The following is a 17,016-nucleotide window of genomic DNA, read 5'->3' as shown; positions in this document are numbered from 1 at the left end:
GTGTGCTGTTCATCTTCTCTCTCTGGGCCAGGAAATGCCAGGGACACTCTGAGCTACACTGCCAGTGTGCAGGGCAAGATCCTGCCTTAGAAAAGCACATCTAAATACTGCTGTTGTGCCACTGGGAACCTCCTTTAACATGATGAGCAAGCTTTGTTTTGCTGTCCCCGTCTGGTGACTCATACCTGGCAGCTTGGGAGGCGCATTCCCTCTTCCTTTGTTTTGGATGGGGCGTTGCTGTTGCTGTGGAATGAGGGAAGTCAAAACTCTTGCACCTCTGCAGGTGGAGAGGAAAGGTTTCCTGCTGCGGAGTGGCAGGCCTGGTTTTTCCACTTCTCTTTCCGGCAGCATTCCTGGCAGCCAGCGCCACAGAACCTTTGCCCAGACACCCCAGATGTCAGTGACCTTGTTGCGATTACTCAGTGGCAAGCAGAAGCCACTCTGCACGGGCTCAGAGGCACTACTGACACCACCTGTTCCATTAACTGCAGCTTTTTGTTGCAGGCATTACGCAGGTGGACTTCATCCCCCTCTCCCTGCCCACATCATAGAATCATAGAGCGGTAGAGTTGGAAGGGACCCATCTGGGGCCATCTAGCCCAGCCCCTTGCACTTCCCGTCATCGCCAGGAGAAGGTTCGCCTGCCTTGTCCCCATATGCCTGAGTGCTGCTAAAAAAACAAGCCAAGGTGCAGGAGCAGGGCCAGTTAAAAAGATGCCAGCCTGAGCGACTGAACCGGTGCCACATCCGCCTGCTCTCTGGGGAACAGAGGCTGAGATGGGAAAATCAGCAGAGCTGCAGAAAGCCTGACCTGTAGGGTGAAGGCGCAGCACATTAACAGGGTGGGCTGGGGGGCAGCGGGGGAGAGCCAATTACCGGGAACAGAGCTCCCCCCCCCCGCAGCCCCCTCCACCTCTGCCCTCCTCGCCTCCTTCTCTCCAATTGCCATCTCTTACCTTGCTGCTGAACGGTTGCCAAACGAGGCAGGCCTCTAGAGAAGGATTTATGGGCAGTGATTAAAGAGCAGCAGGCAGCCCTGCTCAGTTTGATTTCACCCTGGCTACAAAAAGCCTGGGAGAAAACAAATTGTTGTGAATTTGAAGTAATTAAACGGGTGAAAGAAAAATGTGCGGTTTGATGCATGGGGCTAGCACTGGCGGGAAGAGGGGGTGGGAGGGAGAGTGGATTCAAGTGTGTGTGTGTGTGTGTGTGTGTGTGTGTGTGTGTGTGTCTTACACAGACATGCACCTCTTTCTTCCCTTAAATCAATGCGCTGAAGCAAATGTGAAATATTCTCAGATCCTGGAATCTTCTAAAACAGGAGGCGGCAACCTGTGGGCTGTGTATAACCCTCAGCTGAATTTCAGAAGCCCTCCCCCTCTGCAAGCCATCAGGCCAGATCTGAAACAAGACTTATCTATCTATTCCCAAGGCCTCACTCCTGTCAGCAATCAGGCTGCAGCATTCGACACTAACTGCAGCTTCCGGATCAAGCACAAGAGAAGACCTACTTGGAGTGCACTGCAGTAATCCAGTCTTGAAGCAGTGCATGAACTACTGCAGCCAAGCTTTCCTGGCAAGCTTAATTTAAATAAGATTTTTTTTGAGGGGGGGGGGATCTTGAGGACCCACCCCCAAAGAAATTGTGAGGGTGGATACAACCAGTGAGCTGCAGATTAGCCACTCCTGGTTTGAATGCTAGAATTGCAAAGCTACAACCATCGGATTATAAAATACTTTAAAAACTGAAAAATATATAAAGGTAACATCAAAATGAACCCACAGCAGAGCAGAGGGTGTTAGCAGACCGCTTTTCTCAAAGTACTTTTTAAAAACGGGTCTCCACCTACCTCTAGGAGGGTGACAAGAGGGGTGTGTATGAAATGGGGGTGCCTTCCTGCCACTTGAGGGGGGAACAGCTGTCTCCTGCCTGCCCACCAGGGGTGAAATTCCCTTTGATTTCTCGGGTAGGCCCTCAACTTTTGAATGGCACATAATGGTGCAGAGCTCCTAGGGGCAGGACTGGCAGTCTCTCAACTGTGAGAAATGTGGTGTAGCAGGATCCAATTTTGCAGCTCTCGGCTTCGGAAGAGTCACCGTTTTGCAAATTGAAAACGAAATGAAAACACTTTCCTTTTTTATTAAGAATATGTGATGGGCAGGAGACCAGGGGCGCACCTAACAGCTGCTCACTTTAACAAATAACCAGCACGCGATTCACCACGTTGGGCCTTATTGCTATAAAACCCAAAGAAAACCTATTATTCAATGGTCTGAAGATTTTACGGCCCTTCCTACATTTGAATGCAGAACTGTCAATCTCATCCCAATATTTACTTGGGCACAAGGACTGCTTTTGTTAATAGATGTTTGAATTGGGATCATTAACGTCAGCTGACTTTTCTTTTTTGCTTTCTGCTATAATTCTAATAATACGTATTTTTCTCTCTCCTCTGATCTACACCTGATAATAGCAATAAAAGAGAAAGAAAAGAAACATATATTTATAATTAAACAAAGTTTAAATGGACAGAAATGTTCAATATTAATGGTGCATCTGCAGCAGCTCAACCAGATGCCTTCATCTGCCTCAGCTGCAAGAAACATGTCTCTCCTTTATCTGTCTCTCCAAGCCACAGCAGGCACTGCATCCTTTCAATGGCTTGACTTCACACACACCCCCATTGGAAAATTCCATTCCACCTTTAGTTGCAGACATGGAACTGTTGCATGTCACATGTCTGTTTACATTCCAGCACAGCTTGCTGGGAACTTCTGTTGTGTGTATAGCTTTTGCTTTTCCCTGTCTCTCTGAGAAGACAAAGAGACGACATGTTTCTTTGTCCTGATTTATGATTAATAAATCTGTAGTTGTAGTATGCTTTCACAAGCCTCACGCCTATTCTGTGTGCGTAGTTCGCTCTGCTGATATAGTGTGCCCTGGCTTTGAAGCCTGGGTCACAGATTTACGTCGGAGCAGAGGCCGATGGGTCTTTGCAGTGGGACGGCTGGAAGGAGACGACCCAGCTGGGGCTAGCCAGCTGGCCTCACGACCCTCTGCAATCCGACACCCCCCCTTACATTTTTAACAACTACAACAAAACATTTGTGCAAATAAGGAACTGGGTGCTGGTAACCCACATCAGCATTGTAGGGTGGGTGAGGTTTACAGCTGACTTCAGCAGTGAGGAACACAAGAAGAAGAAAAAGCAGGAAGGACAAAGGGACGGAAAAGGCAGAAAAGTTGGTTTCTTATGCTGCTTGATTCTAGTTATGTGTTTTCACTTCCCTTTGGGTGGGGAAAGCACTTACAATGGGCAGCACTCCCAAAACGTAATGAGCTGGCCTGAACCCACCCTAGGAAAGTAGGCCTGGCACCTTCCCCCAACCCCTAATAGCTGGAGACTTTTCACTTCCAGAGAGCGAGCGATCGAGCGAGCGCACAAATTGCTGGTCTATTATTGAGATTCCCCACAAAAGCCAGGGTGACGCCCCCCGTTTCCCAGCCCCCATTTTTCCTCACAACAACCCTGTGAGGTGGGTTAAGGATAGAAAGAACAACTTGTCTAAGAGCCCCAGTGAACTTTCTGGCTGGAGAGGGGAGATTTCAGTTTATATTCTCCTAAAGTTAAGGCTGAGCATGTTAGGAATTTTCTATTGTTCTTCAGTTTGGCTTGGGGTTTATCTGCATTTTATTCTGTTTTCAGTCGCTTTGGGGGGTATGAAGCGACTGGAAATGCAGTAAGCAACAACTCATCTCACTTGCCTGGATGGAGAGGGTGTGTGTGTATTTGTGTTGAAAACTAGCCTAGAATTCAAAGGTAAAACTTACATTCATTGCCCTGCCCACTTTTGCCTCTGGTTCTGGAATGTTTTTCAGAAGAGAATGTGGTCCTCAGCTGAAAACATCTCACCCAGATCTCACAGGACTGGAAGGTGTCCTTCAGGTAACCTGGTCCCAAGTCGCTCAGGGCTTTACAAAACAGAAACGAGTTTATAGAGCATTCATTTGTTTGCAGGGAGGTCAACATTACTTGGCACTTCCCAGTGCATCTTCCCTCCATTTCCCCAATTGCCAAAAGTCTGGATATTTTGAGGAAGAGGGTTTGTTGAGCAAATGGCTCCCAATCAACTTGTTACACAACCTGAATTGGCTGGTTACGCCATTGAATCCCACCAGAGAAATTGAGACCCTCTGGAAAGAGCCTTGATTGGAGCACTTTATGCAAAGACCCTCCTCCCCCTCACTTTGGGGCCTTTGCCATAAGGAAAGTGGCAAGGGTGGCATTTGCTTGGTGTAACTGTCCTCTGAGTTCCCCACAAATGAAGCCATCTCCAAAACTACTGTTTTCTGCAGGCAGGCAGCTAGCTGATCTCCAGCCACAGGTGAGTGGGGGAAGACTCCTTCTCTAAGATATCTCTTCTTTCCAGAACAGCTTCAGGCCATTCGCTATCTGTGTGGGGCATCTGCTGATAAGGATTAGCTAATCTCCTTGACAAAAGATGTATCCACCCACAACACTGAGTGAATCTGTCTCTCAAAGGAGATATCCCAAACTAGTAAAGGTAAAGGTAAAGGTACCCCTGACCTTTAGGTCCAGTCCCGGACGACTCTGGGGTTGTGGTGCTCATCTCGCTTTATTGGCCGAGGGAGCTGGCGTACAGCTTCCGGGTCATGTGGCCAGCATGACGAAGCCGCTTCTGGCAAACCAGAGCAGCGCACGGAAACTCCGTTTACCTTCCCGCCGGAGCGGTACCTATTTATCTACTCTTCTGATCGGCAAGCCCTAGGCTCTGTGGTTTAACCCACAGCGCCACCCACGTTCTTTACCCAAACTAGGCATGGCCAATCTGATTGACTTTTAACTCAGCTCTCTTTGTTACAATCACAGAACCACAGGGCGCAAACCCTCCCCCCCCCCCCCGTCTGATTGATTGTTTGATTGATTGCAGTTATCTCCCACCTTTTTCTCCAAGGACCTCAAGAAATCATAGAATTGTAGTTGAAAGGGTCCCTGCAAAGCAGGAATCTCAACCAAAAAATCCATTACAGACGGACACCAAACCTCTGCTTAAAATCCTCCAAGGATAGAGACTCCACAATCTCCAGAGGGAATCCGTTCCACTGTCAAACAACGACATTAGGCTGAGAGGCGGTGACATGGAAGCTTTAGCTGAGATTCCTGCATTGCAGGGGGTTGGAATAGATGAGCTTTGGGGCTCCCTTCCAACTCTACCATTCTATGACTGCCTCTAGGTCACCCAGTGAGCTTCATGGCCAAGTGTGGATTTGAACCCTGGTCTCTCAGGTCCTAGTCTGATGCACTAACCACGAGGCCACCCTGGCATGTGACACTACTGTATTAGCAAAATTCCCATCCTTACGTGGTCCGAGTGGAGCCTGAACATGCTTAGCAGTCATGTAATGCTGGCTGGAGAAAGGAGGGAGAGACCCACTGGGGGACAGAAACCAGAAGCTGGAGCTTGTAGACTGTGTGTAGCAGTCTACACACCAGCTGCTTTTAAAGACACAGCTGCAGCACTTGCTTGAAACGTTGGCAGCCATAAATATCTCGCCATCCACACTGCCTGTATAGTTTGATCAACTCCGGGAAAGCAGCTCTGTGTGACTTGCCACCAAAGTGGCACCTCCATGTTTGGACGCAGTCTACCTTGCTGCAATGAACAAGAGAGGGCCTACATGCTCCTTGTGAGCATGTTGCCTACATACTCTCCTGTGAATTTTCTGGGGCTTCTGAGCCAGCTGCTGGATCGCATGAGCTTTTGATCTGATCTTCCTATGCTCTGAATATAATCCCCCTCTCCAAAAAAACCCCCCAATTTTATTTCCTGAACTACGAGGGAGGCTACCTATGCAGAACTGACACAGCAGAGTTCCTCGAAAGCTGGACTCCTTAAACCAGTGCATCCAAAGCGTGTAAAAAGCCCCTTACCCACCACCCCTGTAATGATGGCCACCAATCCTCCAGGGAGAATTCATGGGGATACTTCTGAATAGCCAGGGAGCTGCTCCTCTTCTGCCTTTTGCAGACACAGAGTTTAATTTCCAGTTTTATTCTCTGCTTTTATTGCCGCTTTAATTGCTTTTCTGTTTTATGTCTGGGATTTATCCAAGTGGCTGGGGAGGTGCGCTTGGCTGCAAGAGCTTCTTAAATCAAGTGGGGTGGGGGGCTTCCTGGGAAAGGAAAACAGAATGGGAGGAAAATAAGCTAAGTGAGTCATTGCAGGAAAGAACAATAGGTAAAGGGAGTAGAGAGAGAGAGAGAGAAAGAAAGAAAGAGAGAGAAGGAATCCATATTGGTCCCAAATTATTTAGCTGTGATTTCTGCATTGCATGGGGTTGGTCTGGATGACCTTGGGGGGGTCCCTTCTAACTGTTAGGGTTCTGATTCCGTGAGAAGAAAAATCCAGTTTTGCTAGAACCAACTGAAATGCCACAAAAAGAGTGAGCAAGCTTCCGTTTTCTCCAGAATTCTTCGTTACAGCCGCTAGACCTCACGCAACGTGGGAAGGAAGGCAAAATCTCGTCTAACCACAAGTCTTAAAATGGAAGCGTAGGTGGCGGCGGGCAGGTTTCAGGCTGCAGCTGCGACTGCTGGGGGAAAGAAGCACACCATGGCTGACTGCCCTCCCTTTTGAAGAAAATAAAAATGTAGCCGGTCACCTACATCTGCCTCCACTCTTTATGAAAATGGACAGGCTAGCAGGGGCTTCACAGGAGGAACGGCCGCTATCAAGAGCTGCTTGAAAAGTTTGCAACTGTGAGTTGCCGGGTCATATCCAATTTAGTTAAGACTCCCTGAAACCCATGGGCTTTATTTCAGTGGGTCTACTTTGGGGATGACCAACAATGGGGGTTGGACTAGATGACCCTCGGGGTCCCTTTCCAACTCCACAATTCTCTGATCCTATGACTCACTCACTGCTTACATTTCCCCCCTTTCCCTTCTCTCTGTTGTTTTGATGCTGTAACTCAGGGATGGGGGGGGGTCTTCAGTCTCCGAGGCCAGATGTGACCCCCCCCCCCCAGTTTGGTCCTCAGCTCCCTCACCAGGCCACACTATTTTGCATCTCTTTACCTGACTTGCAATTTGTCCTTGACTTTTCTGCCTCTTGCTTTTCAGGAGGGAGCAAAGAGAGGGATGTGTGGATGTACTTCACAAAGGTGACACTTGTGTTTCTTGCTGCACCCCCTTTTGTCTGTGGCTCCAGCACTTAGGGCTGGCATATGGCCCTCAAAAAGTGACTTAAAAGGGAACTGCGGCCCTCAAGTTCAAAAAGGGCTTCCCAACACTCTTCCCATAGTGGCTGTTTTCAGCGTTCTGAATGTGCTGCTACGTTTTGTTCCGTTCTGGGTTTCTTTGGTAAGCCACTTCGTTCTGATGAAAAAGCAGGTTACAAATAATGAAGCGAGCCAAACTTGCCCTCCTAAGTGTACAGTTTAAGGCAGGCTTCCTCAATCTCGGCCCTACAGATGTTTTTGACCTACAACTCCCATGATCCCTAGCTAGCAGGACCAGTGGTCAGGGATGATGGGAATTGCAGTCTCAAAACATCTGGAGGGCCAAGGTTGAGGAAGCCTGATTTAAGGGTTTGTTTTGGCTGCATTTAACGTCTCTGTGACAGGTGGGAATTCAACAGGTGAGGCTTACGGTAGCAGCACATCTGCTGAGCTTCTATGTGGGAAAGGCCAAAGCAAAAGAGACCCATTCTTAAAAACCCAGACGTAAGTATGCATACTCTGACAGAAATCACAGAGAATTGTACAGTTGCTAGGGATCCCAAGGGTCATCTAGTCCAACCCCTGCAATGCAGGAATCTCAGCTAAAGAATCCCCCCTGGATCTAATGCCACCTGCTTTCCAAAACGCATGCTTTGCATTGCTTTATTATGACATTCCTATCCCACCTTTCCTTTTCAGAGTTGGCCTCTCCAGTTTATCCTCCACAATAACCCTGTGAGGTAGGCGAGGCCAAAGGAGAGTGACTCGTCCAGGCTTATCCAGTAAGCCTCCTTCCTGAGCGGAGATGGGATCCCTGCCCTTCCAGGTAAATATATATCATGCAGGTGCAGAAATGGGTCAATGATCCCATCTCCATTTTCACCGTCGTGCGCTTCCGATTATTTAAATGTGGTGACTTCCGGGAAAGCCTTAAATGTCACGCTGAACACGTGTCCAGCGGGAAAGGTTGAACACCTTTGCTGCAGATCAATCCCACGCCTGTTTACTCGGAAGTAAGCCCCGGCACCGATTCCGATGCTACAGAGTTCTGGAGCCAGGCCGCCGGATCCTGTGCAGGTTTACTCGGAAGTAACACACACGCACGCACACGTGCCTAATTTGTGGAATTTCCTTCCCAGTAAACACGCACAGGCTCGGGCTGTTGTTAGGACTTTGCCCTTAAGCGCGGACTGTGCACGGAGCAAAAGTCCCCATCATGCGCTTTTGCACGCGAGTAAGTCGACCCATCCAAAACTGAGCGCGGGGGGTTGTTGAACTCGATCCGGAGCAGAAACCCTCCGGCTCTCGCGGAACCCCTTACTCCCGAGTAGACCTGCGTGCGTGCATGCGTGCGTGTGTGCACGTGGAGGTGGCTCGGGCGGCGGCTTCCCTCTGCCTCCTCCGCGCTAGGCAAGCAGCTCCGCTTCCGTGGGAGACCCTTTACTCCCGAGTAAGCCGCTCCCCGCTCCCCTCTTGTCTTCCCCAGCAGAAGCAGCCCAGCCCGAGCTCGCTCCGGCCCGTCAAGGCAGGAGGCGGGGATCGGGGCGGTGCCGGGGGCGGCGCGTCGGGGCGGGCCGGTTTGCGCCCTGGAGGTGCCGGCGGCGGGGCTGGCCGTGGTAGTCCCGTCCCGTCGGGTCCCGCGCGCCACAGCGCCGTCGGAGCGAGCCGCGACCATGCCCCGGCCCGCGAGAGGCTCCGGCGGGCCGTCGGAGCGGAGCCCGCTGCTGAATTACCGGCTCTGCAGCAGCGTCTCGGTGGAAGCGGAGCCGTCCGCGGCCAGGGCCGCCGGGGCGCGCAAGCTGCCCACCTTCCTGGGCGTCGTCGTGCCCACGCTGCTCTCCATGTTCAGCGTGGTGCTTTTCCTGCGCCTCGGTGAGTGGGGCTTTCGCAGCGTGGCTGGAGGAATCTGGCTTAGTATTGTTATTAGTATGGTTACTTTTATTATTTAGTTCGAAAATCGAGTTGAGCGCGCGTGGCGGAGATCGTATCGCGTCTTAAGAAGCCGCCTGGCCCGAAAAGCTCAGTTTGGAGGCGGCGGGGAAGCGCTCGCACTTTGCCTGTGCTCAGGAAACCTGGCTCTCAGAGCTGGAGAACCAGGGGAGGGAGCAGCCCTTTGGTTCAAGCCTCATAGTTGCCGCTGCAGGCGTTAGGTGAGCCAGGGATCTCCGGTCCCTCGCTGGAAACTTGCCTTGGGGTGGCAAGGGAACAGTGCCGGCCTGCTTTGCAGGGATGTTGTACAGCAGGGACTGGACAGGTGGGACCCTCCAGGACTGATGGGAGTCCAGTAATATCCTAGGCCACAGTATTCCCTGCTGCTGGTGAGAAGATGCCTTGAGATGAAGGCTCTGTTGGCGCCCACATAAACATGACAAATATTGTTTCACATCTGTTTTAAAGCTCAGTCTGTGCAGAGGTTGCCGCCTCTTCCCCTGAACTTGTTGTCCTTCCTGTTTAAGCCAGGTTCTCCCTGAGGCAATAATCCTGTGTCCAGGTGAGAGCGTCTATAGATGTTCCTCATAGTATGTTATCCAAATATATCAAAATACGCCCCCTGTTCATAAAAAGCTAGCATCTCAGGGAGCAATGTCGGCTAGAACCCTTCTCCCTGTCATCCTAGGTTTCTATGGGCAGGGGTTATCGTTTATGTATGGAGCTGCTTTTGGTCATGTTACTTCCCTGCCAACAGCTCTGCTGTCTGGAGTGGAACAGATCAGAGTTGACTCCTGCAGTGAGAATTAAATCCTAGTGACTGTCTGCTGACTTCCTCTTGGCTTCAGGGCACCCTGCCCAACAGCACCTTATAATTAACCAAGTGTTATAAGTCCTCATAAGGTCCTAACTCCTACACTAACCCAGCACATCAGTGCCCTACTATGGGGCCTTTTAACTAGCCTGGCAACTTACCCCACCAAATGCCAGCTTCCCTAAGGAAGTGGTTCTCAAACTTTTTTCTCTGGACCACACTTTCTCAATAAAGACTTCCTTGTGCCACCCTGAATTTTTCATTGATAAGAAACACATTGGATAATAATAATAATAATTTATTATTTATACCCTGCCCATCCGACTGGGTTTCCCCAGCTACTCTGGGCGGCTCCCAACAGAATTAATGATAATAATAATAAAAAGTGATAAGACATAAGAAACTTCCCTAAACAGGGCTGCCTTCAGAGGTCTTCTAAAAGTCAGATAGTTGTTTATTTCCTTGACATCTGATGGGAAGGTGTTCTACAGGGCAGGCGCCACCACCGAGAAGGCCCTCTGCCTGGTTCCCTGTAACCTCACTTCTCGCAGTGAGGGAACCGCCAGAAGGCCCTTGGAGCTGGAACTCAGTGAATGATGGGGGTGGAGACGCTCCTTCAGGTATACTGGGCCGAAGCAACAACTTGTGGCAGTGTAAATGTAGAACACAACTATTTATAATATGATCACGGGTAAAGTAAGGGACGCTGGTGGCACTGTGGTCTAAACCACTGAGCCTCTTGGGCTTGCTGATCGAAAAGTCGGCGGTTCGAATCCCCGCAACGGAGTGAGCTCCCTTTGCTCTGTCCCAGCTTCTGCCAAGCTAGCAGTTTGAAAGCATACCAGTGCAAGTATATAAATAGGTACCGCTGTGGCGGGGAAGGTAAACGGCATTTCCATGCGCTCTGGCTCTTGTCACGGTGTTGCCTTGCGCCAGAAGTGGTTTAGTTATGCTGGCCACATGACCCGGAAAGCTGTCTGTGGACCAACGCCAGCTCCTTTGGTCTGAAAGTGAGATGAGCGCTGCACTCCATAGTCGCCTTTGACTGGACTTAACTGTCCAGGGGTCCTTTACCTTATGATAACAGGACATCCAGAAGGTATAAAACAATGCAGCTACGTAAGATCACGAATCATTTCCAAAATATAATTATAAACTCTTATGTACCTTAAGGATGCATACAAACTTAGTGAGAGGCATGAGCTTGCTTTTGCTGGGAACTCCCACCATCCCATCAACACAAAGAAGCCTTTCTCTTGTCTGGTTTTCCTCCGAATCACTTGACGTTCTTGCTCTCCTTTTGGAAAGATATCTACCCATATTTGGCAAATAAAAAAGATATTGTCATACTATAGTATACAATGCCACACTGAAATGTTTAAATGTTTATTTGATGGCCCTTGAATCTTCCCACCACACTTGCCACCCTCTCCTGCCACACCCTCTGAGAATCACTTTGCTACAAGACCAGGGGTAGGCAACCTAAGGCCCGGGGGCCGGACGCGGCCCAATCGCCATCTCAATTCGGCCCGTGGATGGTTCGGGAATCAGCTTGTTTTTACATGAGTAGAATGTGTCCTTTTATTTAAAATGCATCTCTAGGTTATTTGTGGGGCATAGGAATTCGTGCATTTTTTTCTCCAAAATATAGTCCAGCCCACCACATGGTCTGAGGGACGGTGGACCGGCCCACAGGCCTTAAAAAGGTTGCTGACCCCTGTACAAGACCCATATCCACTCTTTAAAGCCTGCCTTGCAGGGACCTCGAGTTCAGCTGCACCCTCTAGCCTTACTCCCTAGAGCATTTTTTCTGATCTGGCGCCTGGAATACAGTGTTACTCCCGGGTTCCTGATCACCACATTCAGCTCTCATACTATCTGCACTAGTGGTCTGTGCCCCACAAAGACCCCTCTTCTGTTAATACTCTCACGCTTTTAGCAGTTAACTTCTACTTCCCTCTTCCAAAACCCTTACAAACAACCGCAGCACCTCTGCTTTGGTCTCTCCTTTGGTCGCCGTACAATCCAAGGCTGCTGCCTCTTATGAACTTGCCCCACTCATGTTATTGCAGCAATGGCTACCTAACCCCTTTCCAAATGCCCACCTCTGTTCTGGGCTATAAATACTACTCATTGGCCTACCCGCCTGCAGCGAATTTGAAACGCCTGCAGGGAACCAGGCTGGGATTGGTGGAGATGTTGTAGTCCAAAACATCTGGAGGGCACCAGGTTGGGGAGGGATGGGCTTTGGGCCTTTACCCAGCAGTTTGAATTGGACTTGGGAGAGAATAGGCAGCCTGTCGTTGGCATCCGTCTGTCTTGAGAGACAATGGAGTGTGCCTCCGGGGGCAAAGTCGAACTGCTGCCTTAGCAGCATTGAAGTTACCTCTCTGTGGTGCAAACCTGAGCTATGTGTCTGGAGGTCCTGGGCTGCCCAGACGACAAGACCCCCCTCTCGGCCTCCCTGATGGGGTCCAAAGGAAAGCAAAGCAAGACATTTGGCACCAGGTTGGCTGCAGGAGTTGCTGGAGGGAGGCGTCCAAGGAGCCATACAACCGTCTTAGGGACTGCACTCCAGATTTGTGTATGGTTTACTCCAGAGTTTTCCAAACCTTTTATGTTGGTGACACACTTTTTAGACATGCGTCATTTCATGACACAGTAATTCTTTGTGTGTGTGTGTGTGTGTGTATGTATATATATATATATATGTTTTTTAACATATCATTTTCAACAGTAATTAAACATGCTTTTACATCTTATACAATTTTTTGACTTCCCTCAATCTCATCTGGAAATTTTCCAGTCTAATCTCTTAGTATACATTTCTTACTTTCCCTATGACATTTAAATCTCATAACTGTTATCTCTATTCTTTTTCTACTTTGTAACGTTTCATAGATTTCTCCTTAGAGAACTTCTTGCAGTCCTACTAGCGTAATTTGCTGATTACAATTGCTCTTCAAATAGTTCATCTACTTCTTCCAATCTTCTGTGAATCTCTGGTCCCGCAGGTTTCGAATCCTTCCTGTCATTTTGTCCAATTCTGCATAATCCATTTTTTTCTGCCATTCTTCTTTCGCACGACATAGTAATTCAGTTTTACTAGCAAAAGGGAGGGTAAACTAACTCCTTTCCAGCCCCGGGAGGAACTCGGGGAGTGTTCACACGACACAACCACACACTGCAGCCGACACAGTAACGTGGCACGACGTGCAGTTTGGATAGCTCTGATTTACTCCTTAGCCTTTTCTTCTTCCAAAGATATCCCACAATGCAGCAGACCTTTAAAGCCCTTCACAGCCTAGGACCCTCGTACCTATGGGACTGCCTCTCCCGGTATGCCCCACGGAGGACCTTAAGGTCCATAAATAGCAACACCCTAGTGGTCCCGGGCCCTAAGGAAGTCAGATTAGCCTCAACCAGAGCCAGAGCCTTTTCAACACTGGCTCCGACCTGGTGGAACGCTCTATCTCATGAGACCAGGGCCCTGCAGGATCTGATTTCTTTCTGCAGGGCCTGTAAGACAGAGTTGTTCCACCTGGCCTTTGGCTTGGAATCAACTTGATGCCCTCCCCCTCTTTTCTTTTTCCTTCTGTGATGGAACTCCTATTCGGGGACTTCCCTGGCTTTTTTCTGGCTCACGTAGGACCAGTCTGGATAGTTAGCCTTGGTGAAGACTTGACGTTTTTATCCCCCCAAAAGTTTTTGATTAGAGTTTCCACTGAAAGGAGGCTGCATTTTAATGTTTGAATGTTGTATTTTAATCTTGTTTTTTAAGTTGTATTTCGATCAATTGTGTTATATCGGGTGTTAGCCGCCCTGAGCCCGGTCTTGGCTGGGGAGGGCGGGGTATAAATAATTTTTTTAATTATTATTAGCTATTTTTCCAGCATTGCAGGGGGTTGGACTAGATGTCCTTCGGGATCCCTTCCAACTCGACAATTCTATGATCCCCTCTTGCTGCAACCTGCTTCTTCAGTCTGCTTGAGTGGAAGCAAATGTGCCTGCTCCCCCCCCCCCCAACACACACCTGATGTTCGATCGCAAAGTGCTTTCCCTCAGAAATGGTTGTGGCAGCTGGGAAAATGAAGGAAGCGAGCCCATAAGTGCTGGCCGTAATAAGCCTTCGCTCTTCTTGGGCTTTGGGCCAGCCGGGGTCACTCCAGTCGTTATATCCCCTTGCGTCTTGATTAATACCTTTCTGCAGCTGTAATGGAGCACTCAGGCTGCAACTTGGTGTTAATTAAGTGTGCAGGGTGGCCGTGCGAGAGGTGATGTGGTTTGTAAGTTCTGGGCTGGAACCACAACTGGATTAAGGCACCGTCTCTTGGCACACAAAAATCTGTTCAGTCCAGCATCTTGTTTCTCCCAGTGGCCAGCCAGATGTTTTGGGAAGACCACAGCAACAGCCCTTCCTTGCTGAGTTTCCCCATGCAGCAGCTATTGAGAGATAAATGGTAAAGGGACCCCTGACCATTAGGTCCAGTCGTGACCGACTCTGGGATTGCGGCGCTCATCTCGCTCTATAGGCCGAGGGAGCCGGCGTTTGTCCGCAGACAGCTTCCAGGTCATGTGGCCAGCATGACTAAGCTGCTTCTGGCGAACCAGAGCAGCGCACGGAAACGCCGTTTACCTTCCCGCCGGAGCAGTACCTATTTATCTACTTGCACTTTGATGTGCTTTCGAACTGCTAAGTTGGTAGGAGCAGGGACCGAGCAACGGGAGCTCACCCCGTCGCGGGGATTCAAACCGCTGAACTTCTGATCAGCAAGTCCTAGGCTCTGTGGTTTAGACCACAGCGCCACCCGCGTCCCTTATTGAGAGATACATTGCCTCTATATGTGAAGGTTCCATTTAGCCAGCACGGCTAATGCCCATTGGTGGATCTGGCCTCCATAGATCTCTCTCAAGCAGGTCCAGTGTTTGAGATCAGCATGGCTAGGATCCTGTTGACAGCCCCAGAACAGACCCTGCCCCACCCCCAGGGTCCGCATCTCTCATTACTGGTGCATTCCTGCATTGCATGGGGTTGGACTGGATTACCCTTCCAACTATGGGTGCAGTAGCACCCAAAAGTAATCCAGCTTCGAGAGCCCAACTCTGGAAAGCAGGGGGTGGGGGGGGGGCACTTGAAGAGAGAGTGTCTGGCATAGACCTGACCAACATACATCCCACCACCTGGAGAACGTGGAAGATTTCTCCCTCCAAACCCAAGCGCCGAATTGCAGAAATGACTTCCGGAGGGTAGCCGTGTTAATCTGTTGGCAGTTGAAGCAAAAGCCTTGTGGCTTCTGCAAGAGACTTTTTGGTTCGATTTGCCTGAGGCTTTCCTGGCCTTGGGGAGTCCTCTAAATTGGGAGGCACAAAGTTGCCAAAATGGTGGCAGTGAGGATGGATATGTGTCTGTTTCAAAATACATTTTTGATTATATGTCGAGTTCTTTGCATGCTCAGAGCAACGGAAAAGCATTGCAGCGGGGCTAGATCGAAATGGCTGTTGTTAAAATGTGTGTGTGTCTTCCAGAGTTCAAAACGTTTGCGCCAAAGCATGAAGTTTGCACATCTGTGTGTCTGACTGGACTCTAAATCTAGACGCAGCAACCGGCACCCACAGTTAGCACTTAAATCGGTTTGATGTTGTTTGCATGTTTCAAAAGATTTCAGATTTATTTCTGTTAAGTGAGAGGCAAATGATTGAAGGGTTGCTGGCCTCCCTCTCTCTTTGGAGGGGCAGGCAGTATTTCGGAGTCTCTTGCCGTGCGCCCATCTGAGACGGCAACAGGTGGAGTATCTGCTTTACCCAGGTCACATTTATTTTTTACGACAAATGGCTGCCCATGAGAAAGCAATCAGGCAGGCCTGCAAGACATGGAAGCATCTCTTAGGAGGGAGAAAGGAAGACGTTGGATCACCTTTTCCCCTCCTTCACTAAGCGATCTCCCGTGTTCAGTCTTCAGCCTTTCCTTAGTGCCTTACACTGAGTTAGACTTGGTCCACTTACCTCAGTATTGTCCACTCTGACTGGCAGCATCTCTCTGGGGGTTCAGGAAGGAGACTCTCCCAGTCCTACCTGAGATACTGTGGATTGGGACCTTCTACATGCAGAGCAGATGCTCCAGCTCTCCTCTGAAGAAGTGCTAGTGTAGGATTCAAAACAAGGCATGTGGTTTTGAATTCATTTGAAATATAAGTCTATTTGTAAGCTGTTCCATTGTTTGAAATGCAGGTTCTTTGTCCTGGAAGCAGACTGCCATCATTTGGCTTGCCTGAGTGATCTGAACAGTCTTCTTTGCAAATATTCATTTAGGCTTAGTAGGGTATGAGACTCTTAATCTCAGGGTCATGGGTTCAAGGGGCAAAAGATTCCTGCATTGCAGGGGGTTGGACTAGATGACCCTTGGGGTACCTTCCAATTCAACAGTTCTATGTTTCTAAGATTTTGACTTGTGACCTGTCTGATTTGCGTGGGACAGACTGGGGATTTGAAGTTGTGGGTGATTGGTGGGGCAAGGACTTTGGACTCAAAGCCTTTCAGTTCCCACAAATTCGGCTTGGTAGTTTTGCTCTTCGTTGCATTTGGTTTAGAAGTACTCTGGGATTGAGATCTGGCTTCCTCCTCTTCATCGCTCATTGAAACGCTTCAATTCTGCTTTTTCAACACGTGATTACTGCAGTCTCCAATATGCTCTACACTTCTGTCGTCCCACCATGTGTGCATGCAGTCTTCAGTTTGGTATTGGGCACAGAATCTGGAGCATCGGCTTTCCTAAGCAAATCAAGTTTCTAGTCCATATGAAAAAGTCAGCTGTGGCAACCAGTTGTGATTTCAGTGTCTTCCACAGTTCTATCTCCCCCCCCGCACCCCACCCCACCCTATTGAAGTAGAAAGATTCTCTCTTGCCAATTTTTTGTTCTCCAGCTAAGTTTTAAACCTTACAGCGACATTATGTTAATTATTATTCTAATTAAGCTTATTGTTTATTTAAAAACAACAACAACAACTGCTGGTTGAGGGAGTCCTGTGCAGG

The 17,016-nt window shown here is 49.2% G+C and overlaps 1 protein-coding gene across 2 annotated transcripts in view; it reads left to right on the top strand.

Moving 5' to 3' along the window:
- The first annotated feature begins 8,144 nt into the window (after window positions 1-8,144).
- Window positions 8,145-17,016, top strand: part of LOC308478116 (solute carrier family 12 member 9-like) — a 92,002-nt gene continuing 83,130 nt past the window's right edge. The window contains exon 1 of one of the 2 annotated variants that reach the window (XM_081007431.1): window positions 8,145-8,477. In XM_081007431.1, the coding sequence (XP_080863557.1) occupies window positions 8,279-8,477 (199 nt within the window). In that variant the 5' untranslated portion in view covers window positions 8,145-8,278. Of the gene's footprint in view, window positions 8,478-8,896; window positions 9,116-17,016 lie in introns of those variants that run through there. The other variant, XM_081007430.1, reaches the window with a different exon arrangement.

This window comes from Podarcis pityusensis (assembly GCF_964106645.2).
Source record: "Podarcis pityusensis genome assembly, chromosome: 5".
In the NCBI taxonomy this organism is placed as follows: Eukaryota; Metazoa; Chordata; class Lepidosauria; order Squamata; family Lacertidae; genus Podarcis; species Podarcis pityusensis.
This window is presented reverse-complemented; position numbering and strand designations above follow the sequence as displayed.